Source organism: Lytechinus pictus, chromosome 2 (assembly GCF_037042905.1).
Source record: "Lytechinus pictus isolate F3 Inbred chromosome 2, Lp3.0, whole genome shotgun sequence".
Lineage (NCBI taxonomy): Eukaryota > Metazoa > Echinodermata > Echinoidea > Temnopleuroida > Toxopneustidae > Lytechinus > Lytechinus pictus.
The window spans coordinates 15517161-15544457 of NC_087246.1; the positions used below are offsets into that span (position 1 = coordinate 15517161).

Genomic DNA, 27297 nt, shown 5'->3' on the forward strand with positions numbered 1-27297 from the left:
GTAGTAAAGCCTGCCACCATCAATTTACTTGTGTATATTTTAGCAGTAGAGCATGACGAAATCAGATTTGACATGAATTGGATCATGTTGAACAAAGGTATAGCCAAATGAATACCTATTCAATTAGACCCCATTAAAATCAGTGTAAATTATGGGTCATAACTGTTTAGAACCAGGTCAATTTACATTTATTTGAATGGGGCTAAGAAGGTATTCATATGGCCACATCTTGGGTCCTCAGACCGATTCCAACCAAAATTTTGCGTTGGGTGTTTTTCATCATGATTTGCTGAGATATTGTATCAAAAGCGCTGAAATGCACAAAAAAAGTATTTTGTGAGGTCATCGCTACAGTAGTCAATACCTCCTGACTTCAGTCCAAATTGCAAGCATTTATTTTCCTCAATACCTAACGTATACCTATCTCCTTTGACGTGCAGCTCTATGAAGCGTCCTCTCCAAGAATCCTGGAGCAACACTCCCAAGGGCAAGTTCAGTCGTACAGCAGCAAGAGCTTCTGCTAGGGCTCCCTCTACGTCATCCTCTGAGGATGAAGTGGGTGCTAAATGTGGTTTCAAGTACAACACAGTGACGTGTAGGAAGACGAGGAGTAGTAAGCGATAGATGAAACCTCAGCTTTTCAGACCTAGGCAGTGACATCGTCAGGAATCCCAGAACAATACTGCATTGCCATCTTTTGTGCCGCATTTTATACTCTTTATTTTACAAAAGTACAGCTAGTTTTTTGATGATGTGAAATAGTGTCTCTTTCCTTTTTTATCTCAGCTAGGAAGGTTGGAACATCAGTATTGCATTACCTGTACAGAAAATGCCATTATCAGAAGTTGATTTTCCTCCAAATGTCTCCAGTTTACATACATCAATTGCATTTTTGCTGTACCAATTCAAATACTTTCTATGGATTTCAATGTGTATGACACAGGGATTAATTGTCATACACTTTAAAAACAATTTTAAGTGGCATTCCTGTAAATGAATATGAAATATGTCTGATGTACACAGCAAGTACCGTAATGCTTAAATACTGACAATTCTAATGAATAATGCTGTACAAAATAATATTTAAATGTCATGTCCGTAACATTTGGATTACCCATAAGCAGGTAACTTTTATCTTGTATAAAATGATGGATATATGTGTATTATTACCTTAAATCATATTTACTAATTGTTTACCCTTTTCATGGATCAATTAAAGAATACTCATGATTATTTGTTTTCATTCAGCACTGTACAGAAGCTTGAACATCATTCCAAAGGACAATAAATTGTATAATGGCTTGCTAGCCCAACTCCACCAAAAGTCTAACCCTCGCATAGGTATTTTAAATGGGCACAGGCACTGAATGTGATTCAATGACATGTATAATTTCTGTTGGTACGCATCTGGGCAATGTACGCTCATTTGTGCTTATACTGCACTTAAAGAAAATATGGGGTTTGTATCCCCTCTTAGAGACTTTTTTAAAATTTTAGCCTACATGTTTAATTGTACAAATACGTTGAATAGTGCTGTACATATTGTAAATATAATAGCTGCATTACCTAATTTAGATGGGATGAATTGAAGTCATGATAGTATCTATTGTAATTATGTATATACATTTATTCTGTCAATGCTTGACTCTATTAACTAAAAGTACATTTATTCAATTTTTTTGTAAATTACATTTTTCAGAGTTGCTTTATTCCCACACACTACAAACTTTGCATAAGAGGTATATTGAAGGTAGTAACTTTCACTGATCACAGATATCCATGGTGGGTTGTGATGTGCCTTGTTCACTCAGTATGCAGTTATTATTTTGCAGTTGATTTTGAGATCCTATGAAAATCCGAGATGAATTGGTGTTTTAAAGATTAAATTGTAGCTTACATGTGATGAATGGTCTGGTGTTCTTGTGTTAATCAGTAGTTGTGTATTTATTTATTTTTTTTTTCTTATACATTCCCTTGCTTTTGACTTTTGTTTTTCTTTTCGATGGAAATTGAAAGCAACATCACTTTTCACTTTATCATAAACAACATGAAATTGCTTTTAATCAGTATAAGTAAAAATGAAGTTACAAATATTTCAATTTCCTTCCATATAAAACTTATCTAAACTCTTCATAGAATGTAAAAACCTTGTGATAATGCCTAAACCGATAATCAAAGCAGACGTATCACCAGATATTGCTTATGTCATAAAACTCTTCATGAAAAATCACTTATTTTCTGATGTTACTTCATTCTGTTATCATAGACTAATTTGTTTTATTGGGGTAAACACAAGGAGAAAACCCCTTTGCATCCACACAATTGACAAATGCACCTTCAAAGATAAACACCTGCTCAACAGGCGCTAGAAGTATAAATCATACATTGTCGGTGTAGCAGCCAGAGTTATTATTTTTGTAATTCTTGTAATGAATACAGGAGGAACAACATGGGGCATTGGGTTGGCAACAAAGTTCCATCAGTTATGGCCTACGAATGACTTACATATTTTGATGCACATGAGATATTACTATGAATCATTGATGAGAAAATGAAATAATGAAAAAGTTCTCATACATAAATGAAATAGAAGAATCTTTAATGGTCTAGAGACAGCAGCTCATTCATTTACAAATAACATGGATTCAAAAAGTAATATCAGTGTAAAGCAAAATATAAACTTTTTATTTGGCTTCCAACATACACATACATGTATTGATTGAATTTGTTGAATCATACTTTTATTGAAATCATTATTCTCAAAGCGAAAATATCAATTTGCTAAGACATGTACATGTAACTGGATTTAAGTGGTCTAAATAGCTCTGCTTTTAAAATTTGACTTGCATTGATAAAATCAGATTTTTAAAAGGTTTCTTGTTTTATTTTTTATTTCATTTTAATTCTCATTTTACTTCATTTGTAGCAAAATATCAGACCAACCTATGAAATTTTTGTATAGTTCGCCGACAGCTACAAAGAAAATTAAAACACGGATACATCCAAGTACATTTTGAAATAAATGTATTTATTTCAATCTAAAAAATGAAAAAATTCACAGAAATAGATACAAACAGAACAGATTTACTTCTTTCTTACATGTATGTTTACATTTCATATAATACTTGCACATATACACTAAAGCTCCTTTTATGTGCAAGTATGATTGATCATGCCCAAACTATGTAGAGTAAAATAATTTATCCCATCATATGTATACCCATCATAAAAAAAATAATTATAATAGCTAGTATCAGAATCACTACAAACAACTTTCTAGGAACTTGTTTTATTTTACTTTCAACAAACATCTTTGATTAGCTTTCTCGTCAGGAAATGTGTGCACAATCATATCAAAGATTCTGTACATTATCTAACATTCTGAATTTATAGAACTACATTGTACATCAAAAGCCAGCCTATCAATAATATATGTATCATTTCTATTAAGTGTTCAATACAACTGAACAATGGCTACATATATTTTTCTCTTGCGTACCAGTGAAACTAAAAAGAAGATTCTCTAGTGTGCTTGATAATTATTACATGAAAAAATACTGCAATAAAAATCTACACAATGTGATTGAGGTTGACAATGGATAAATGCAATCTTTGGACCATGAGACATTTAGGGTAGTTCTTCAAGCAGGCCCTGAAAAATTTATAACCCATCCATGTATTGCCCTTTTTCATTCTGCCATGCACCTGGCTGTATAAGACAGAAAGTCCCATTTTTATCAAAAAGGCTTTGGTAAGAAAGTACATGTATGCTTTGAAAGGCTACAAACAAGTTATTCATAATTGGATTTTTAAAAACCATATAAATAGTAATATCAGCTCTTTCTGACCTAGCAACACCAAATATTTCACATTTTGACTGCTGAATTATAATAATTTAAGTATAACATTTGAATTTGATTTTGTTTTTTCAGGTAGGATTAAATCTTGTCACAATCTGCCTACTTACCAGTTGTACAATCAATCTCTTTTTCTCTCTTGGATATCACTGACAAAATTTATTTTTGTGGAACTTCAGATTACTTCTCTAAAAAAAAAATTACCAGAGCAAGGAATGCCATCATCTCATAAACTTTACAGCACACAACAATTCAAACTTTAACTTGGATAATATTTGATGCACTCTTGTATGTAAATGCAAGAGTGCATCAAACGTACATTCATGAAACTTCAAATAGATTAAAATTTGTCATAGTCATTCAGTCATGTTTACCTTAAATGGCATTGGTGCAAAGCATCACAGCATGCTTTCCAGGGGCCCGCTCTTTGAGCCCTGGTAGGGGTTGATGGGGTGTAGTCTACCAAAGCTTTTAAATATAAGGACCCCTCTTCTAGGGCACATTGATTTCACTATCAAGAATTGTAGGAAAGGGTAGCAGTAATTTAAAAATCTGCTTCGTATTGAAAAAACATTTCAATAAGAACTGCAAAACAACAATAAACAAGTAGCAAAATGCACCAATTATATTCGTTAACTTTATCAATGTATTCTTCATATAGCTAGTAGTAAAATATGACGCCAGGAGCTAAGCAGAAATTCTATCACTTGCCGAAATACAGGCATAAATATAAACATCTTTCGTTCAACAAGTCTTGTATTTTAACCAAGCTATAGACACAGATTCAGTGTTCATATTTCATGTTATGTGGAACTGTATAATATAAATAAGATAAATTTCATGTAGAACTGAAAAGCACATAGAAGTTGCATGTAATCAGTCTTTCAAGCATACAAAATGAAGTACAAAAGACAGAAAAAAATAATTCAAACAAAGTGTATCTACTCTCAAAACAAATATATAAAATAGACAGAATAATGCTATCTAATATATACCCTCTGCATACATGGAGAGATCGATTCCAAAAGATACTAAATACATTGGATTAAAACTCCAGTTATTGATATCAGACAGTTGCAGGTGTGGGCCTGTCTTTGAACAGAAGTTATAACTTCAATAACAGCCGTGAGAAAATGCAATTTATAATGTTATTTTTCCACAAATGTCTGGTAAACAAATGCATTTTATTATAAGTGATAGACAGATTTAGTACCTTTTAGAACCAAGGTACATCTAGTCACCATAGTGTGCAGAATGCGGAACAAAATTTGGAACAAATGCAACTCATCAGGGCCCGTTATATAAAGAGATGAAGTCTATATTCACCATTGATAGTAATTTTTTTACATGGTTGCCATATATAATACACATATGATTAATTGTACAATTGATTATCTTTTCTGTCATAGGCCCAGGGCAAGTTTCACAAAACTATCAAAAGCGCAATTTAGCCAACAATCAATCGCAATGCATTTAAATGTTACCCTACAATATGCCACCAAAGAAGGACTCCTTTGAGATTTGGTGAAACTATTCCTGAATATATGATAAAGCTGAGGAAGAAAACTAAAATTATCCTTGTACTTATGCACATTCAGAGTGACAAACAAAATAGAATAAAGCTTGTGTTTCTGCAACACAAAGCAGACTGCAAGTATTTATTTTACCTGGCAATGAATTACTTGGTAGCATGAAACTTAAGAATATATATATATTGACCACTTGTGAAAATATGATAAAGTTTCGTTGGCCACCTTGCTGGTCATAAAGAACATCATCCAGGTTAGCTACTGCTTTTATAAGTCTTGACAAAGATATTAGAAATGTCTATTATGACTTAATTCCAGCCTAAAAGGATAAATGAACATTTACTGATCTATTGGACTGGTTGATCTACTGTGTTGGTTGTGGAATCTGATGGCTTCATAACGTCAGGCAGCTCTGGGGGATTGGAGTAGGGTGTGATGTTTAATTGCTCAAAGTCAGCACCTTCACCTGCAAATAGAAAGATGGAGTGCATTAATAAGGAACTAATAAGAAACACGGAGCCTTTCGGGAACATAATTTCAAACTCAGCTTTGACAGAATAGATTATTATGAAAACAAAACGCTTCTGTTGGATGCTTACAAGATTATTCAGGCACCTAAACACAAGTCTGGCATGTCTTTCAGCAAGAAGCTAACATCTTTTTGTCAATCTTTGCAAATCATACACAAACTCTGGGGAATATGAGAAGTAGGATTCCCACTCAAATACATGAAACATAGATCTGTTAAGGTAGCTTAGAAAGCATGTTTTGAGACAAGAGAAAGTCAAATAACTCCCCCCCCCAAAAAAAAAAAAAAAAAAAAAAAATCAATCAATCAATCAATCAAAAAAAAAAAAAAAAAAAAAAAGGCTAGAATCTCATTTGTTTAAATGTGTGTTCTGGAATCTGTTTCATTAAGGTTTGCATGTTAGCTACAATAATGGCATAGATACAATGATTGTAAATGCTTTCTCCTATATCACAATGTGCCTTTGTCACACACTAGTAATCAAAATGATCATTGTGTTATAAAAATCTAATAAATAACCACTGTTCCTGATTCTTCATAGTCAATCTTCCTTAATCAGAGATTAATATTTCATTGTTCTGTGTTCCTAACCTAGGTATTTTGCAATGTATGATTTGTATCATTATTATCATTACTTTAATACTTAACAGATATATTTTTCCCTAATGGCTTATTTATTTTTAAATGTGTGTTGGGCACCGTGAGTGTCAGTGCCTGGCACATACATTTAGTGATGAAACATCCTGTAACTTGTAAGTCTCACTCTAAATTTTATAATAAAAGCTCATAATAAATATTAGACAGGTGATGACAATCCATCTGAAAAATGCTTAAGTAGAATGCAAAATTAACATGAAGTCAATGATACAAAAATATAAATGATTTTTAAAAATGTACGAGCATTGAAAAAACTTCCCCATTAGTATTTCAAGTGATGGGCAGAAAAAAAGTTAAACTGATAAGCCCGAGGCAGCATATCTTACATTCTCTGAAGGCAAGCCCAAGCATGGCTGGTGCTTGTGCCTTGGCAGTGTTGCTTGTTAGTCCACAGTCTCCCAGTGTCTTGGTATCATCTAGTGTGTCTCCATCCTTGTACAACTGTTGGTCTTCTGGTGACTTCTTGGTAATGCCCTCAATGATTCGCTTCAGTTCAAATACAGTGTTTGTCTCCTTTGCATCAGTGAAGATGGTCGTCTTCTGACGCTTGATCATCAAGAAGACATCCTGAAAGTGAAAACATTTAGGTACAAAAATCAATAAAAAACTGGTTTATTTTCAAAAGTTCGTTTTTTGTTATCCAACTTGTATAGACCTGTATTTGTACCTTGTGAATCAGTATTCAATAAAAAAGTAAGAAACCGGTTTATTGAACATTTAATCTTTATAGTATGAGGAGCTGCTACCTGGCTGAGACCTTCACTAGAAATGATTCATGCATCATAACCAAGCTCAGAGAATTGTGGCATGTAGGGGAGAGCAGGGTAAATAAGGCCATCTTATTTATAATACCAATTTAATCTTTTTAATGTAAAGCAGTAGAAACATGATCAGATGTCTATGACCAGATCTAGAGTAGACCAACATTATCCATTAGAAATGTTTGAACTAATCAGCCTAATTTGCATATTAAAGAGCCATAAATATTTATGTCGGGTGGCCTCATTAGCCCCACTGAAATGGGGCAAATGAGGCCGCCTAATTAAAACCTATTTTATGTTGCTGTATTCAAAGTACCGGTATAATAGTTAAGTTGGTTTGATACAATCACTTAACATTTATTAGTAACAATCACATTATAAACATTTACCAAAACACCCCCATCTCAGGAAAAAACAAAGATTATTGGATTGCGTTTTCTACTGTCAGTTATATTATTATGTATCTGCAAGTTTTACTGGTAGTGGACACCATGGACCTGGGAAGCGGGGGTGCTAAAGCACCCCCTGAAATTTTCCTGGGGGTGCTGCATGTATTATTTTCCATAGGCAGCACCCCCACGAAATCAGGTTCCCCCCTGTATTTTTTTTGATATATTATAATGTACATAATTATCACATCCGACAATTGCAAATCATGTACATAGTCTTTCACATATTCCAATAACATCCCTCCTATAACGCGACTCAATCAAGCTCCGGCATTCGGAATGCCGATACAGACGTGGTCGCGCGCGATAACCATAGTTTACACAATACTCGATAGCAGGAAGGGAGATATGGGTGTGGTTGGACTTGAAACTTCCAGGTTTTATGTCGAATCAAGTGTGCGCGCGCCCGACCGCCCGTGTTTTGTATAAACAATTACAAGTCAGACAATAGAAATCAAATTTTACAGTCTTTTTCGCCCTGCCCCATGGCCCTGGGAAGCGGGGGTGCTGGGGGTGAAGCACCCCCACAATTTGGGGGTGCTGCATGTGTTATTTTCCATTTTTTCCATAGGTAGCACCTCCTGGAAAGCTAGTGGTAGGTATGATAAATGACAGAAATGTAATCAAAATGAACAACGTTTTGTAGAACCACCCCCCTTCAGAATTTTCTGACACAGTACTTAAAATAGTGTTTAAATTCACCCTTTTTCAGATCGGAACATCAAATATTTTCTCCTCGTGCTTCGCGCTTGCATTATTGATTTTTATAATAAACAAGTGGAATGCCTCTGGCCGTCTCACCTGCATCACGCGATTCAATATAGCAGCAGTGCTGATTTTGAAAACTACTATAACTCGCACAAGATGTTCAGTGATACTTGGTTACTCTTATTTCCACGTTTTATGAACTAGACCAATACACTTATAGAGATATGATGGCAATTCAACAAATACCCCCAGCGTGGCCAAAGTTCTTTGACCTTACATGACCTTTGACCTTGATCATGTGACCTGAAACTCGCACAGGATGTTCAGTGATACTTGATTACTATTATGTCCAAGTTTTATGAACTAGACCAACACACTTTCAAATTTATGGCTGTAATTCAACAAATACCCCAATTTGGCCAAAGTTCATTGACCCTAAATGACCTTTGACCTTGATCATGTGACCTGAATTTTGCACAGGATGTTCAGTAATACTTGATTACTATTATGTCCAAGTTTCATGAATCAGATCCATAAACTTTCAAAGTTATGATGGTAATTCAACAGATACCCCCAATTCGGCCAAAGTTCATTGACCCTAAATGACCTTTGACCTTGGTCATGTGATGTGAAACTCATGCAGGATGTTCAGTGATACTTGATTAACCTTATGTATAAGTTTCATGAACTAGGTCCATATATTTTCTAAGTTATGATGACATTTCAAAAACTTAACCTTAGGTTAAGATTTTGATGTTGATTCCCCCAACATGGTCTAAGTTCATTGACCCTAAATGACCTTTGACCTTGGTCATGTGATGTGAAACTCATGCAGGATGTTCAGTAATACTTGATTAACCTTATGGCCAAGTTTCATGAACTAGGTCCATATACTTTCTAAGTTATGCTGTCATTTCAAAAACTTAACCTCAGGTTAAGATTTGGTGTTGACGCCGCCGTCGCCGCCGTCGGAAAAGCGGCGCCTATAGTCTCACTCTGCTATGCAGGTGAGACAAAAATGTATTTAGAATGCCTAGATACTAGGTCTAACTCTAAACACCCGCACGCATGCTTATTAAGATACGCAGCTTGTTTTGTGGGTACTCCAGGCTGAAAATATTTATATTAAATACATTTTATCAAAATAAATAAATCTTACGAAAATCTGATAACGAATAGTTGAGTTATTTAATTCTAAAGTTTAGCAATATTTTATGAAAATGGTGATATGCATGTCGTCATGAATATTTAATAGGTGGGTTGACATGGGCGGAAATCTGTCCCTAAAGGTAGGGGGGACCGGAGCCTGTAAAATTTGAAAAGAAAAAAAAAGAAGGTTATCACCCTAAATGTAAGGTCATTTTAACCCTAACAAAATTTGACAAGCCCCACCCCCCCCCCCAAAAAAAAGGGTTTTCACCCAAAATGTAAGGTCATTTAGTCCAAAATACATGTATTATTTCGATTGTGAAGCGATGTATTTTTCTCCATCATGAAAGACCAAAAATAGTAGGGGGGACATTTGATATTGTGTCCCCCTACTATTTTTGGTAGGGGGACACGTCCCCCTGTCCCCTCTGGGATTTCCGCCCATGTGGGTTGAAGATATCACATCCCCACTATCCTGTTTCTTGTGTTATTACATGGAATCAAAATTGCTTCATTTTTTCATACCAGTGTGAATGATATGTCTCCCTTATAATGAAATAAGATGCAGCAAAGAATATCTTATGGACTAAATCAATTGTCAATTTAACTGTGTTTGGTTCTTGAAGTGAAAATATTGAATAAACCTAATTCTCTATAATAAAATACAAAAGAACAAGTGGGGATATGACATCATCAATTTGCTCATTGAATATTAATGAAAACATGCTTAAAACTGTTTCACCGGAATAATGCTAATCTTTAAAATGCAATAACTTTGATATTCCTTGTCGGATTTTGATCAAATCTTTATTCTTGTGTTTGTCTGATTTTTCTTTATCTCTTCAAACCATATTACATTCAGTGCAGAGTTTCAGATCAGAACATCAACAAATTTCTGCTCACACTTTGCGCTCACATTATTAATGTCAGAATATGTCCAATTACCCATCATTTTCTTGATTTACAAAACATGAATAGAATGTCCTGTTTATAGGTCTGAAATCTCATTTTTATTTCCGCTCGCATCAATTGTCTAGTTATATACCTATCCTCTTCATGATTAGAAAAGTGCTTAGAATGTCTCGTTTTTTGGTCTGAAATCTCAATTTTATTTCCGCTCGCGCTTCGCACTCGCATCAATTGTATAGTTATATACCTATCATGTTCATGATTAGAAAAGTGCTTAAGAGGTCCCTTTTTTAGGTCTAAAATCTCATTTTTATTTCCGCTCGCATCAATTGTATAGTTATATACCTATCCTCTTCATGATTAGAAAAGTACTTAGAATGTCTCGTTTTTTGGTCTGAAATCTCAATTTTGTTTCCGCTCGCGCTTCGCGTTCACATCAATTAAATATTTATGTACCTTTCCTGTTCATGATTACAAAAAGTGCTTAGAATGTCCAGTATTTAGGTCGGAATGTCAAATTCTTCAGCTCTCGTTTCGCGCTCGCATTATTTGATTGTTGATAAGATATATGTATTGTCTTAATGGGTAACTGCAAACAGTCCTTATAACACGTCCCTTTAGTTCAGGCCAGAGCGTATATAAAAAATATCTGCTCGCGCTGATCACGTTCGCAGTTATTATTTGTTACATACGCATCTTGTTCAGGACCACAAACATTGCTCAAAATTTTCAGGACAAAATACATGAAATTCCCCCCCCCCAAAAAAAAAAATAGCTCGCACTTCGCGCTCGAGTTATCTAATTATATATCTATGTTCTTTTATAAGAAATCTAAGAAGTGACTTTCATATATGTGTGTGTGAGGGCGTGTGTGTGGTGCCCTTAGATGTGTGTGTGTGTGTGTAATTATGGAAAACTCAATTGTGCCCCCCCCCCCCACCTTTGAGGAGAGATTTCAGCACCCCCACTGAAAAATTCGTTCCCAGGTCCCTGGTGGACACATACATTTTATATAATCAAGTGTGGTGATGTCTACACTACATTTTAAAGTTTTAATAGATAGGTAATTCCGTAAAACAATCAACCTTTTGGTACATCCGACCCCCATTTTTCTCAAGTTTTACTTCTCTTCATAAACTGACCAAGTCATGGTTATTTGACAGCATTACAGACTGTCATAAAAAACAAAAATCAGAGACAGAAAATTCAATGAAGGTCTCACATATATTGGGTTGGACTTACATACAGTGTATTTTATGGTATTGCCTAGATATTACCATAGAGCTTTTATTATGTATTAATCCGGGTGGCATCATTTGCCCCATCGGACATGTTGAGTTCATAGGCATCCAGTCCAAAAAAAGAGGGAAAGTGGTGAAATTTACTACAGTTCTAGCATGCACAATAATACCTTACACAAGTAAACTAAGATAAGAATTAATACACATTTCTGTGTAGGTATAGTACTTGTCCCTCAAAAGTGGCAATGCTACTTCAAAAATTTTGATTTTGAGGTGCTGCTGGGTTTATGCTCCTCCTGGCCATGTGCAATGGGCTGTGAGACGTTCTCTATACTCAAAATCTGAACTAAGGAACTGTCTTAAATACTACACAAACAGTAATCCATTTGATCCTATCATTCTTGAGCAGTGAGCTAAAAACTAACAGGCGGCCTTATTTACCCCACTCTCCCCTTTGTGTATGTACGGTGTCATGTGCATGCAAATTCTATGGTGTGCTGAAGCTTAAAATAAAATATGTGACACACTTGCACATAAATGAGCCATGTTGAGATGTCATCCCAGAAACGAGAGGAACGCCTCTGGCAAGCTCGCCTGCATCATGCAATTCAATGTAGCAGAAGTACTGACTTGAATTTTATTCACAAAAATACATGTACCATTCATAATGGTAACAAAATACTAAGTTCATTGACCCTACATGACCTTTGACCTTGATCATGTAACCTAAGACTCGTGCAAGACGATCAATGATTTTGAAAATCAGAATAGAAATATAGTAATAGCAAGTGTCTTTGTTTTTTCATATTCTGATATTTCATAGGACTAAAAAAGAAATAAACTATTTGTTCATATCATATGCTTTCTAATGGTTTTTTTTTGTTAAATTCATATTTCTCTATTTTCATTATTGTTTTCATATTCTTTTTATTTTGCTTCAATTCTTTTCATTGATTAATATTTACAACAAAACAGATGAATTAAAGAACAGATAATACATTATTTATTATTTCACCAGTCTGTATTTATTAAAGGGATGGTCCAGGCTGGAAATATTTATATCTCAATAAATAGATTAAAATTCACGGAGCAAAATGCTGAAAATTTGATCAAAATTGGATAACAAATAACGAAGTTATTTAATTTCAAAGATTTGCATTATTCATGTGAAACAGTTTTAGGCAAGTCTTTGTAAATATTCATTAGGTGGGCTGATGATGTCAAATCCCCACTTGTTCTTTTGTATTTTATTATATAAAATTTATAGGTTTATTCAAAAAATTTCTACCAAGAACGTAAAAATTGGATTGACAACTGATTAAGTGCATTAGTTATTTATTACCGCAACTTATTTCATCATAATGGAAACACATCATTTACACATGTTTGAAAAAATGAAACAGTCATGATTTCATGTAATAACATAAGAAAAAGAAAAGTGGGGATGAAACATCAGCCCACCTAATGAATATTCATGAAGATGTGTTTTAAAAAAATATTGATAAACTTTAAAATTCAACAACTTCGTTATTTGTTATCCGATTTTGATGAAATTTTCAGCATTTTGCGCTGTGAATTTTACTCTATTTATTCAGATATAAATATTTTCAGCCTGGACCATCCCTTTAATGACCAGTAGACCACCTTTGTAATCATTACTTTTCAATCATTCTCCAGTTCAATTTAACACATCAATCACTTTCTTTCATAAAAATTTCACTAAACACCGAGTTAGATAGGTTTTTTTGCTATTTGTAATTGTATGTTTTGTAAGTTTGATATTTGTATGCAGCGCTACATGTGGAGGGTGATTTGCATCCGATCGACAGCCATTAATGATGCTTTTCACCCTGACCAGCATGTAGCACTGCTCTATTCTGTTTTTTTTTTTTACCATGTATAAAAGTTTATGTTTGTATCATGATTTGGTCAAATAATAATAATAAATTAACTGGAATGGGGCAGTTAATTATGGTTGAAGAACAAAAAATCAAAATCAACATTTATTGTAATACCTCGGTCACATTTGCTCTACGGCGGCCGTACGGCAAGTCGAAAATAGCTGTTTTAACATTTTTTTGTTACGCCACTGGGCATCTATTCCCGGGGGGGGGGGGGCACTTCCATTGACGAGTGGATACCATGCGCGACCATGGGGTCTCGAAAAGCACCCTAAACATGTATTTTCTGTATTCTGAAAATGCACCCCTTAACAAGTATTGATGTGTGAAACCCTACCCATAACCTGGAGGGGGGGGGGGGTCACTCACCACATGGACTGCTACCCACCCATGTCCAACAACCTCAGAAATGCACCCTAAACGGCGTATCTACATTAACTAAATTTGCAACCCTAAATGGCGTAACCCATGAGAAATTCCACCCTAAGTGGCGATAACAGGGATAAGCCCCTAATTTGATTCCCTAAGTGGCGTAAACATATCGAAATTGATTAATTTGATACCATACTGATCACTGATGTTAAATTGATGCTACACTGTACATACAACAGGTATAAATTTTAGGCATTTTTTAAAAAGTTATTGCAAGTAAGGCCAGCATAATTTACTCTCAATGACACTTCTCTTAGCCACTTTGAATAGCCTTCTTTTAGCCTAAATTAATGAATGCAAGTGAAAAATGTTGCTTGCCTTGACTGATTCATCACTTACCATTCCTTTTACCAATTTCATCAAAACTTGAAAAATGGAATCCATACCAGTTTAAATGTGTTGAAAAATACATACATTAATTAAACTTGTATCTTCTTTTTTTGTTGTTTTAATTGATAAAAAAAAACAAATCAATATAGGAATCCCCGGTATGAATCAAACAAAATGATATAGAAAAATAGGCCTAAAGCCTAGGCATGCTGCCTAGTATAGAGCCAGGTGTAAGACTAGAGACTATACTGTGCGGGGGTATTCTCTCATGTGTAACGGTGGACAAAATGACCTTCTTTTTTAGTGACAACCTTTTTTTCAATTTGTCAAATTTTACGCGAGACAAAATGACCTTCGATCATAATTAGTTAAAACCTTTTTTCAATTTTTTTTTTGGGGGGGGCTTGTCAAATTTTACGTGGGACAAAATGACCTCCATTTTTTTTTTATTTGACGAATTTTACTAGAAACAAAATGCCCATCAATCATTTTTAGTTAATATCATTTGGGGGGGGGGCTTGCCAAATATTACACGGACAAAATGAACTTCATATTTAGGGACCATCTTTTTTTTGGGGGGGGGGGGGGCTTGCCAAATATTACACAGACAAAATGACTTTCATTGAGTGACCATCTTTTTTTTTACTTGTCAAACTTTCCGCGAGACAAAATGACCGGGTTTTTCTAGTGATAACCTTTTTGGGGGGTTGTCAAATTTTACTCGAGAAAATTCACCCCCCCCCCCCCCCACTTTTGAAAATCGTGGATGCGCTCCTAGTCAGAGGCTTAAACCGGCGGTGGCAGGCTGGCCCTCCCCTAGAGGATTTCACCGGAAAAAAAAACGGGATAAGAGAAAAGGAAGGAAGAAAGAATTAAAGACTTTTTAAAAAAAAAAAAGAAAGAAAGAAAGAAAGAGAGAGAGAGAGAGAGAGAGAGAGAAATGGAAAGGGAAGAGAAATAAAAGGCCAAATACAACACATAAAAAAAGCGGAAGAAAAATGCATGCGAGAATCATCCCGAATGTCAAAATCTATCACAAAATTGATATTTGTTATAAAAGTGACAAAAGTTTTGCTCTCTCGCCTCTTCATCTGGCAGGCGCGTAGCTAGGGGGCGGTGCCCCCCGAAAAGGCCCCCCCCAAAAAAAAGGGGGTAAAAGAGAAAAGAAAAGCGAAATGAGAAAAGGGAGGGTGTATAACTTAATTGTTTTTCCTTGTCAAAACAATAAAAACCTTAACGAAATGTTTTCCTTTAATTAGGTCTACACTAGCAAATTAATCAAAAATAGCAGCCATCTATAAGGTTTAAAATGGCTAAATATCCAGAGGTATCGAGACCCACCACTTGCTGATATAGCACTAGGGTACACGATGGAAATGTTAGGCCCAGTGGCCCCCGAATGTTCTACAACCAAGATAAAAAAGAAATGAAGGGAATTAAAGAAAAAAGGGAAAAGTGTAAGGTAAGATATCTACCATATGGGTACTAGTATTCAACCCGGCATAATTCAAAGATTTTGACATATTCCCCAAAATATTTAGAAATAGGGAATTTATCTTAATTTCATACCTTTGTTATTTCCAGGGTAATCTGTTGTCGATATTTTCTTTGTCAATCTGTCGACTGTATGCGCGGAGGATCGAATTATGCGGCGATGGCCTTTTGCACTGAATGGTACTAGTATTCAACCTAGTGAGGATTGATAGCAAATCTCAAAAGGGTTTAAATTGCTAAATTAGATCTAGATCTATGTAAGTCTCTGGCTTTGATTAATTCCCTGTTTGGTCTCATCTCAAATGGTCTAGTCCATAGTCGGATGGGACAAGGGCAGATTGAGAGACAGGGCCATCTTTCATCGCTAGGTTGAATACTAGTACCTAAATCCATCGCCGTATAATTCGATCGCCCGCGCACACAGTCAACTGGTTGAAGAAAAAAATAACGGAAAAAGAATAACCAGCATTTGCTCTTGGAAATAAGACGGGTCTGAAATTCAGGTAAATTCTATATTTCTATATATTTGAGGAAACTCTCCAAACGGGTTGAATACTAGTGCCCTTACGGTATCTCAAAGTTAGATTCGCACAAAAAGGTTTTTTCTCGCTTGCTTCACTCGCTGGGAACATATAGAGCAACTTTATTCCCACGCGCCATATATGTTGTACATTGTTTTCCCTCTTTCTTTCTTTTATTTTTTTTTACTCATCACGCTACTGCCACACAGAGGTTTGCCCAAAGATCGTGGACAATCATAAAAAATATCATTTTCATACCATGTGACTGGGAAATTTTTGGCTCCACCCCCCCCCCCCCCCCCTTGATCCCTGTATTGATTTTCATTTGATAGGGGCCTATACCTGATGTAAGCTTCAATATAAAATCATAACGGAAAGAACGCCTTAAATACAGGCCAACCAGCCTAACGACATTGCTGAGTCACGTGACAACCAGTATTAAACAAGGATGTGTACAACTCTATGGCGACACAGCTTGCCGCAAAAGTTGAGCGAGTTCTGGACAAAAAGGCTTCAATACCCCAAGAAAAGACCACGCGAGTACTATACTACTATTGTCTATTCATACATTATACTCCTTAAGTAGTTTCTAGGGTCTAATTTAAAAACAGATTTCATCATGGAGCTCCATGGTGAGATCTAATAATTTAAGTCAAACTTTTAATTGCGTGCACTCACTTTTTTAACACAGGAAAGCATGGGCATGGTGCCCAGAGTGCTTTTTTTCATTATTTTAGTGTTTTTTACACCCTTACGCCTTATATCAGTAGAGGCGCACGGCCAATATTGCAGACTATCTCCAATGTGGGAGATTATCTCCAATATCAGAGACTTTTGTAAAGAATTTTGGTATCCAATTTTAGAGACAGTCTCCAGTTTTGGAGTCCAATTTCCTTTGTTTACATTTGCTGCAAAAGGGTTACCTTGGCGGCAAATAAAAATGTGATAAGCAGATTCCTCATAAAAAATTACCCCTTTTCACCGTCTACTCTTTAAAAATTCACCGTCTACTTTTGTTTTGATAAGGATTTTTGTTGTCAATCACACACAAAACAAATGGGCTTCTGACCTCAGTGAGACAAAATTTTGGGTGGAAAAAATCATGCTTTTGTTGGTGTTGTTTCTTTTGTCCTTTTGCAAAGCAAGTCTCCAATGTGGGAGATTGTCTCCCCTATTGGAGAGAGTCTCCCATATTATTGGCCGTGCGCCTCTACTGTATATCGTTACGTGCCCTATCTTGAAAAATACATCCGTTTTACTTGTTTTTGGTCGCGCATGGTATCCACTCGTCAATGTAAGTGGCCCCCCCCGGACACCTATCGAGTAGGGCCTACCCCCCCCCCCCCCGGGTCTAATCTACTTAAAATCTATACTACTAGTAGTACAAGCTTCTGTCTCTGTCATGTCTGTGTAGGAGCAAAGCCGCGATTGAAACAAATGGAAGAGACATAAAATTCCAGTCCAACACAATACTAGTAACAGAAATAGATTCTAAATTCACACACATGCAGTGCAGTGCAAAGGCCACAGCGCTAACATAGGCATAGCTCAGGAATTGAGAACACGATCATAGGCACGCACACGCACACGGGGGACACAGCAGCAGCAGAGCCACACAATCAATACAACTGAACGACCAAGGATCATAATCGCGAGATCTAACTTTAGATCTAAATCTCAAAAAGTGTAGTGATGATAATAAAACTTACCATGCCGTCACTTAAATCGTTGATCTAACACCGAATTGAGGTATAATTTCTAAAGTGATTGGATTTAGTATGTTTGGTTCAACATCAGCAGCAGAAATATCAACAAAGCCGGGTCAAGAGAACCGAGAAGTGCCGACCGGTACCATTTGGCAACGTAGGAAGTTTGTAACATACGGATTTAAACAAAAACAGTGGCTAAATTAAAAATAAAAGGGGCAAAAAGTCCATCAAAACAATTCCTTTTTATGAAATATATTTTAATTTTGATCATATGAACTTTTATTTATGGATTAGTCATAGTTTTTTGTATAATTGTTTCATTTAGTTGCCGATATTGTTGGTTTCCAAGAAAGAGTCTATCGTGAATCCAGTAAAAAGGGTTTATATATCGCAAATTCCCGCTCCGCTTGCGGCGAGCACCCTTTTTTCTCTCTTATAGTACATTTTTACTCGATACCAGTTAGGTTTGATGTTGTTTTATGGTGATATCTGACAAAGGGGCTCCAAAATTACTATGAGCCTAACAAATTAAAATGTATCAAATTGCACTGACATAGCACCATTCCTGCTTCCACTGGGCTTCCACTGATCAGTGCATGCTTCATTGGACTCCTTCGCCACGTACGGGCCCCATTTTTTTAACGTAAATATGTAAAGTTCTTAAATTGGTGTCCCATTGCCAAATATGTTTTTGTGGGATTAAGTACTGGAGGCTATCTTTGAGTTTTCATTAAAAAAAATCATTTTCATATTTCTTTATACCCAGCAGACCGACACACCCCGGGCTGACACCGTTTTTATGACTTGGCTCAGCGGCCTGAATCCAATTTAAGCGCCCAACCCAAAGTAGGCCTATCCCGGAGGCCTATTCAATTAATGCAGTAGCGTCACTATCATGAGCCAGAAATTTTGAGGGGCCAAATATACGGGAGAACTTTATAAAAAGCTGCGAGCAAACTTTGACTATTCACAAAAATCTTCTTTTTTTTCATAGATTTTTTGACATACTCATGCAGAAATCATATATTACACTAAAATTGCCAGTTGGGAAGGTCCATGCGGCGAAGCCCCAATCTGTGCGCCAGTGTTTGCGATGGATTATATGTAATGAATTTATTTTTTGGGTCATATAAACTGCTCCCCCGGCCACCAGCATTTAAAAGCAGCACCCAACCGGAAATAAGCTTTATCAGGAACTAGCACGGTCATCAAGGCTGCACAATTAATTTTTTCTAAAATATAAAATTTATGCTAATTAAGGACGTTCCACAGTTATATTTGTGCGCATTATGATCTGCGCATAGTTTACACTCTGCGCGCTGACGTCACAATGGATGAACAGGTGATTAATTAGTTGCGGGTATGAGCTGATTTTTCTCATCTTCTGCACTTTAACTGCAGATCCGATGCGTTATTTCATGAAGCTAAAAAATTGAATTATTCCATGGACCATTCAAAAAAATATTCTCTACAATTTCAAAATACTTTACTCTGCAGTGCTGCCAAGAATCACGAATATTACCCCGAGTTTGAATAAATGGTAGAGTGGTTTTGATTTTTTCTTCACATAGATACTAAGCATTCGGCCCATTTTTGGTGTTTTAAAAAGCACATTTGCTCTTATAAAAATGCTGATAGTTTAAAAACAAGCACATGAACCCCTATTTTTTAATGTTTGTACCTCTTCGGTATACCTTCCTCTACAACTCTGCAAATTTTGGTGAAAATGACATGGATTTTGAATAAAGTGCAGCATTTATTGTACGTTTGTAGTTTGTTACTGAAATTTTACATTTTTTAGATTGGGATTTTGTTATCTTTTACGCCATTTTTAAGAACTGACAGTGCTGTTAAACTTAAAATTGCAAACAAATAGCACTATTAATAGATTCTCCATTCTAACGATACAATTATTAACTCTTTTGCGAAATTTGATGACTTTTTCATGTATTTTGACTGAGTAATGGAGGATTAAACTCATTGTAGTAATCTTGAGCGGTCTAAAAATGCCAAATTTTTTTGAATGCGCAATTCTTAAGAACATCAATTTGGGTGAACTTTGAAGCTCTATAGCAAAAAATCAAGCACATGGACCTATGTTAATTTTTGCATATTTCGAATATTAACGTTCTAAAGTATCTATGTGCAAAGTTTGGTGAAAATGACATGGATTTCACTTTAACTGTGGAACGTCCTTAAAAGAATATGCTTATCTTAGACAACGCCGTGCCTTGATGTATTTTGGAAGCCTTATTTTTATGAAGTAACAACAAGTTATGATTTCATTAATTTAAGATGATAAAGCGGTAGTTCTACTTATGGGCATCATAATTATGGTCTAAACAAATGAGACGGTTAGAGGATATCACGCTCTTAGTCATTACTGTTTGTAATCTCATATAGGCCTATAACATTTTAATTATCAATATATTTTATAATCAAAAGGTTCTTCACTAAATCACGATAAGCCATGAATGATGACTTTACATTTAAGAATCAAACAAACGTTTTGGAGGGCCGTATCATAGGGGAGTAGGCCCGAGTAGGGGACGAGGCCCCGGCCGTTTGTTCCCGCTCTTATGTAGAGCTGTCCTTTCTTATATCCTATATTTTCACGAGGATATCAAGCACAGTGTTGAAAAAAAAGGGCAATAAAGAAAATTTCAGCTGTGGCGCGAATATAAGCCCCCACGTAAAAACGAAATCGGAAAATTACTTTTATGATGTACGAAAAGTTAGATAAATATATAAATGTGATTCATATATGAGTTTGTATTATGACCGCTAAAATCAAAACCAACTTATTATCCGGATGAACTCTTTCCTTATTGATTGCGAATAATAAGCTTTCTTTTGGGGTGTGCTTTTTTGTAGGTAGCCTGAGTGATCGAAGGCCTCGGCCCCCAGGGCCCTGGGAACGATTTTTTTCTAGGGGTGCTGATGTAAATTTGAAAAGCAAAAAAAAAAGGTTTTAACCGGTTTTCCCTACAAAATAGAGGTCAAATGGTCCCGAGAAACTTGAAAAGAAAACCCCAAAAAAATGCAAAATGAAATTATTTTTGTTACATTTTTCCACTTTTACCCATCTTCCAGAATACCTGGGGGTACTGCCTATGGAGAATAATAAACGAAGCGCGCACCCCCAATGGAATTCGCATTGAATGATATATCGATGAATCGTTTTGTTAGACTGCTTTTTGAACCAAAAGTGTGATAGCATTATTTTCCCCGGCGAACACGACAATCGTTTTTAACGGAACCCTATTTCTCCATCCACAAAACCCGCCCTTACACGTACGACCAGAAACGACACAACACAACTGTCAAGATAGAATTAGGTGCCACTCCGTTTGATCATCTCTCACGCGCAAGATGACTATCCTGAGAGGTTTGAATCCCAAAGAAGAGGTGTAAAAGGACTACATCAAATGAATGAGGGTAAGAAACGGTCATTTTCAAGTATTATCATGTCTTTCACTCGGAGGGTAAATCATTCATTAAAAGAAATATTCAATATTTTTTCTTTTAGTTATTATATAGAATTTAAGAGCATATTATACATAAACAATAATGGTGGTTATTAAATATTGCTTCATGGCGTAAAACTAATTATTACAGAAAATTTTAAGAACGTGAATGAATATTCAAAAAAAAAAATCGGTAGGCCTATATGAGGCAATTTGATTCAAACCTGGGTTGTTTATAGATGGACGGTTTTATCCCATCCATGTATCTATGTATGTAACTTTATATTATGCAATTAAGAAAGAGAACGATATTAGGGAGCCTATATAGATGCACTTTCGAGGTTTCTATAAAAAAAAAAAAAAACTCGCAGCATCTATTTATTTTGATTTATTGAATCCTGAGTTTAATACTTTTTCTTTTAATGTTGTCTGCCGATTTTTCACCTATAACTCGAGGTTGACTGATTCATGTTCATAGCATAATAGGCCTAATTGCCGCATAATTGTTGCTCATTATTAATGTTAGGCATGTAAAATGAAATGCAAATGTATATATACATTGATTTCGTTGTATAACAGCAATAAAACCAATAAATGAGTACTTTCAAATGTATATGTGGGGGCATCGTGGTCTAGTGGTTCTGACTCTCGCCTTTCAAACAGAGGGTCGTGAGTTCGAATCCTAGCCATGTCGTGTTTTCCTTCAGCAAGAAATTTATCCACACTGTGCTGCACTCGACCCAGGTGAGGTAAATGGGTATACCGGCAGGAAGTAATTCCTCAAAAAGCTGTGCGCACCAGAATCGGTAGACTAGCTTAGCAGGGGTAATGTAGGAGCGCCTTGAGCACCTATAGCAATGTGGATTCGTGCGTTATACAAATCCTATATTATTATTATTTATTTATGAACTATTACTAGCAACACAATTTTAGTGCAAAAATTGTAGGTCTATGATATATACCCCAAAACAGAGGCAGAAGATAATGTGACCAAAACCAAAGTTACCGTGTGTACTTTGCTTGATGTTTTTCTTCTTTGTCCTTTCTAGATAATTGAGTCGATGTTACGATGTCAGCTTTGCGATGTATTCTAATATTTCTAATCCCACTTGGTAAGAATCATTTCTTCTCTATCTGATCCAATATCTTCATTAAAAAAAACGGTTCATATTAATTTATAACAAAAGCAGTATTTTGTTTAGAAGCGTCGAACAGGTGCATGCAGATAAGCACTATTTTTAATTATCTGGTAAATCATTGTGGTTGAATTTGCTGTAATTGTGGACATTAATGAAATAGAAGTGTATAATGGGACAAGTGTTTTTAAATATGTCATAATATATATCCACATTGAATATATCATATACCTGATGAGTGAAAGGAGTCACAGAATTGTTTAAAATGCCATGAGAGTATCTTGTCAGAATAATTTGACACAATATTGTATGAATTGTGTTTATAGGCATAATCAAGAGGCTCTCTTTGATGTGATATGAAATTCGTTCTGTGTCAAAGTAAGACATGAGACGCAGTAAACCATTCTAAAATGTGTTAACGAAACTATTCTCATGTTAATCATTGAAAATGTTATTTTCACAATAAGTTTTTTTTGGTAAATCTTGTAGGATAATGGATTCGTGGACATCTGGGGCCGTTTCATAAAGCTGTTCGTAAGTTAAGAGCGACTTTAAGAACGACGGGTGAACCTTTCTTACGCGCTAAATAATCACCAATAAACATTAATGGTGAATATCATTTACCAGAAGAAATGATCACCAGTCGTTCTTAAAGTCGCTCTTACGAACAGCTTTGGCCACCCGGATTTGTGCGACCACACCTTACTTTGGCATAAATGGAATTTATTATAAAAAAAAAAAAAATGAATATATACCTCCTATAAATTAGCCACACATAAATAAAATTTACATACCGCTTAATATCAAACATGTCAAATTATTTAGGAGAATTATTTGAGGATATGATAACGGTCTGTGTTCATGATGATTTTTTCCCCATTATATTTATGATTTTGAAGAAACACAAAGAGAGAATTAAAAATATGTATTATCTTGAAAACATAGAGTACACGTGTTGGAAATAAATCGAGCCCATTTTGGGTCATAACTTCCTCCTCCATTAACATCATTTAACAAAAACGAAACAGCTCATATAAAATACCTTGAAATGCATTATTTAGAATTGATCAAGCAAAATAATATAGCAGACATAAGCAGGAAGGCATGGATACCTCTCGATGCTTGAAAATTCCACACATAATAATTCCTGAAATATTCTTCACGATGGATTATTGCCATGGAAATCACCATCTTGTGGTAGGCTATATTATCAATGATTATGCACATAACTTATTACCCGTGTTCTGCTGTGTCGCTTATCTTCATCAACCAGGATTCTGAGTTTACTCACTATTCATTTGCATTTTGATGATTTCCTCATTCACTGTGATAGCAATGTTATATGATAAAAGCACAGGATCTCGGTCCTGTAAAAGACTTGTAATAATAACAAATGCACATTTTCTAAAACAAGATTTTGGAGAAATAGTTATAAGTACAGTCTTCATGAATATGATATGAGCAAATTGATGAGGCTCCTTACTTACTCTTTTGTCTGTACGTCTATATTCAAGTTTTGTCCTCCAATTTTTTTTTAAAATGGGATATATACGACCGATTCACTGTGTAGAGTAATCATTACGGAAACGTACTTTGTTACAAGGGGTATGTAAATATGGAATGATTATGATTTCATATAATACAATATGCAAATCTAAAAAGGAAAGTTGGACCATTTCATCATCAGCATAGTTACCTATTGCATATTCATGACAGCATTCATATAACCTTTCCACAAAATATTTTCAAACTTTAAATTCATTAACTGCATTATGTTTACAAGATTTTAATGAAATTTTCAGCATTTTCTTATTGAATTTCACTCTATCATATTTTGATGTTATAAGTATTTTCTGCCTGGAGCACCCCTTTAAAGTAGAGATTGATAGATTAATGATTCAAAGAACGGAAAGGGGATCGAGATGGAGCTGAAAATTTTGGATGGAGAACAGAGACTCCAACCCCAAGCACCTTCTGATCTGGAGATTCTCCCGCTGGATCCCCTTGCAAACTGGAGACTCCAACTTGATTTGCGCGAAGCCGCACATCACGAGCGCGAAGTCCCTTGCGGTCGGGGTGTAGGGCCCACTTAAGGGCACTGGAAGCTCTAGGGTCCTAGATGCTCTCCCAAGCTAGGGTCAAAGAGATCGAAGATAAAGAGAACCCGAGTGCGGGGGTCATTGCCATTTAAGAGTGGACAACATCCGCGACAAAACTTGAAACAAAACAAAACAAAAAAATGCGAAATTTATCAATAGAATGTCAAAAAGGCCAACAAACAAAAAAGGCCAAGAAAAAAGCCCCCTGAATCACGAAGACCTAAACCTCGAATAGAGAATGTAATTTGTAACGACTGACAGGAAGCCAATCAGGGTCCGAATCCCACAATACCAACTGTACCAAACGTACTCAACACGCCCACATGAGACAAAATATGGGACAAAATCCTCACACAGCGCATGTAGAGCTTGCAGCTGCAGTACTGTTGTCGGCTCAATTCCAAGCCGCTCCCCAGTCCAGTCATCGAGACCCCCGTGCACCGGCCGTCCACACGGAAAAACTTTTGTCCAATGAAAATGTCCCATTTTCACCCTCTTAGTTCAGCACTCGACCCGGCTTCTGCCTAGATAAGAGGGTTAAGAGAAGAGATGAAGGGAGACGATGAAGAAGAGATACATTGGATAATGAGAGGAGAAATTAAGCAGCAGATGGGGATAGGAGCTCAGGAAAAGAGGTGAAAAAGATCAGGCAAGAAATTAAGAAAGAAGGAAAAATGCAACACCTGTGTAAAACATGAGGTATATGCAGTGAATATATATATATATATGCAGTGAATTATCATGAGATAAAAACGGATAAAACAAAACTTGACTCCATTATCTTACTTAACTTATGAAAATATGATTTTCCTAGTTTAGAGTATCAATTATTCTGACATTTAGAGTTTGCAAATCTAGGACATCTGCACAAAATCCGCGATTAGAGTGTCCTAGCGGCCTGCACTTAAATCCATGTTTAGGGTGCTTTTGCCAGGCCAGTTTTCGCGGATGTTATCAACTCTTCAATGGCAGTGACCCCCTCCCCCACAGGGGCGTCCATCCATTTTTCAGATGGGGGGGGGGGCAAAATCATGAATCAACTTTCCAAAGGCGCTCGATCACACAAAACAAACAGACTCAAACACACACACACACATATGCCTATATGTATATATATATATATATATATATATATATATATATACACACACACACACACATCTCACCAACAAATTAAATTTTTAAAAAAATAATAATAATAGATGCGAGAGCGAAGCGCGAGCTGAAAATTTTGATATTTTGATCTAAAAAAAAAAAAGAGTTTAATTGACGTTTTTAATAAAGAACAAGAAATATATCCAACAAAAGATTATTGCAAATCGAAGTGGAGTTCTTTTGAGGTATAGAACTGAAAACGGGACATTCTATTCACCTATTCAATCATGAAAAGTATGGGTTTTTGCTACAGAAATGATGCGAGCGCGAAGCGCGAGCTGAAATTTTTTTATATTCTAATCTGAAAACCGGACATTTTGAGCACAATTTTAGATGAAGAACGAGTTGTGTATCTCAATCCCGCTTGCTGATTTCTGTGTAACATTACAATCTTATTTTATTTTTTGCACATGCGGAATTATTGGGGGGGGGGCAAAACGATATGTTTGCCCCCCCCCAATATTTTCATTGGTGGGGCGGTTGCCCCCCTGCCCCCCCCCCCCCCCATGATCGACGCCTCTGCTCCCCCATGCACCCCCTGGAGAGAGAACAAGAATGGGAAAGGGGATGAGCGTCTTTCGAACGACTTCTGGGGCCTGTCTTACAAAGACTTACGATTGATCCGATCAATCGCAACTATGGAAAGCCAGCAAAGCCAACATATATCATGTATATGAAATGCATGTTTGCTCAAAATTTTTTCTAGATATGAATGTATTTCCATAAATTCATTGATTTATTGACAGTTTAGTGTGTTCTCCTTTGTTTACAAAGGACATTTTGCACATTTCCTGTATAAAAAAATACGACACTGATGGAATTCCATAGAGTTAAGATTGATTTGATCAATCATAACTCTTTGTAAGACGGTGCCCTGATCAAAATTGAGTACCAACAGAACTGAAAACCAGGGGTGCATGGGGACGGCATCATAGGGGCAGGCCCCCGTACCTCATTATCTATAAGTGCCCCCACACATGAGAAATATGGAAAGAAAAAGGCGGGAGGGTAGGATAGCTGAGATTAATTGATTATTTAAAATAATAGACTGTATATATATATGTATTTAATCTTGGTCTTCATACTTCCGAAATGCGTTTATGTCCAAATAGCTTTGTCATCGATTAGTGGAGCTGTGTGCTCTCTGGATCATGTACCAACTTCCTTATGCCATTGCTCTCTGACCGACCACCGAAGCGGTTTGTATGTTCCAATCAGCTATTTGGATGTGTGGGAGGATGACCCATTCGGTTACCTAGATGCT

The 27297-nt window shown here is 36.0% G+C and overlaps 2 protein-coding genes and 1 long non-coding RNA gene across 4 annotated transcripts in view; 2 read left to right on the forward strand and 1 right to left on the reverse strand.

The window, feature by feature from the left end:
- The window catches only part of LOC129254722 (citron rho-interacting kinase-like), a 36289-nt gene extending 34386 nt beyond the window's left edge, over positions 1 to 1903 (forward strand). For both annotated transcript variants that reach the window (XM_064110812.1, XM_064110805.1), the window contains exon 39: positions 441 to 1903. In XM_064110812.1, the coding sequence (XP_063966882.1) occupies positions 441 to 624 (184 nt within the window). In that variant the 3' untranslated portion in view covers positions 625 to 1903. The remainder of the gene's footprint in view (positions 1 to 440) is intronic.
- A 1104-nt stretch (positions 1904 to 3007) lies between these two features.
- On the reverse strand, positions 3008 to 7158 carry LOC129254721 (elongin-B-like). The gene is made up of 2 exons (XM_064110825.1): positions 6899 to 7158; positions 3008 to 5852 (listed from the first exon to the last, which is right to left on the reverse strand). Exons 1-2 carry the CDS (start codon positions 7125 to 7127, stop codon positions 5734 to 5736), a joined length of 348 nt encoding a protein of 115 aa, XP_063966895.1. The 5' UTR covers positions 7128 to 7158; the 3' UTR covers positions 3008 to 5733.
- Positions 7159 to 21522: 14364 nt separating this feature from the next.
- LOC135153267 (uncharacterized) lies at positions 21523 to 27229 on the forward strand. Its single transcript, XR_010292735.1, has 3 exons — positions 21523 to 21614; positions 22693 to 22755; positions 27146 to 27229. It is a non-coding gene; the product is annotated as an uncharacterized LOC135153267 (long non-coding RNA).
- The last annotated feature ends 68 nt before the right edge of the window (positions 27230 to 27297 follow it).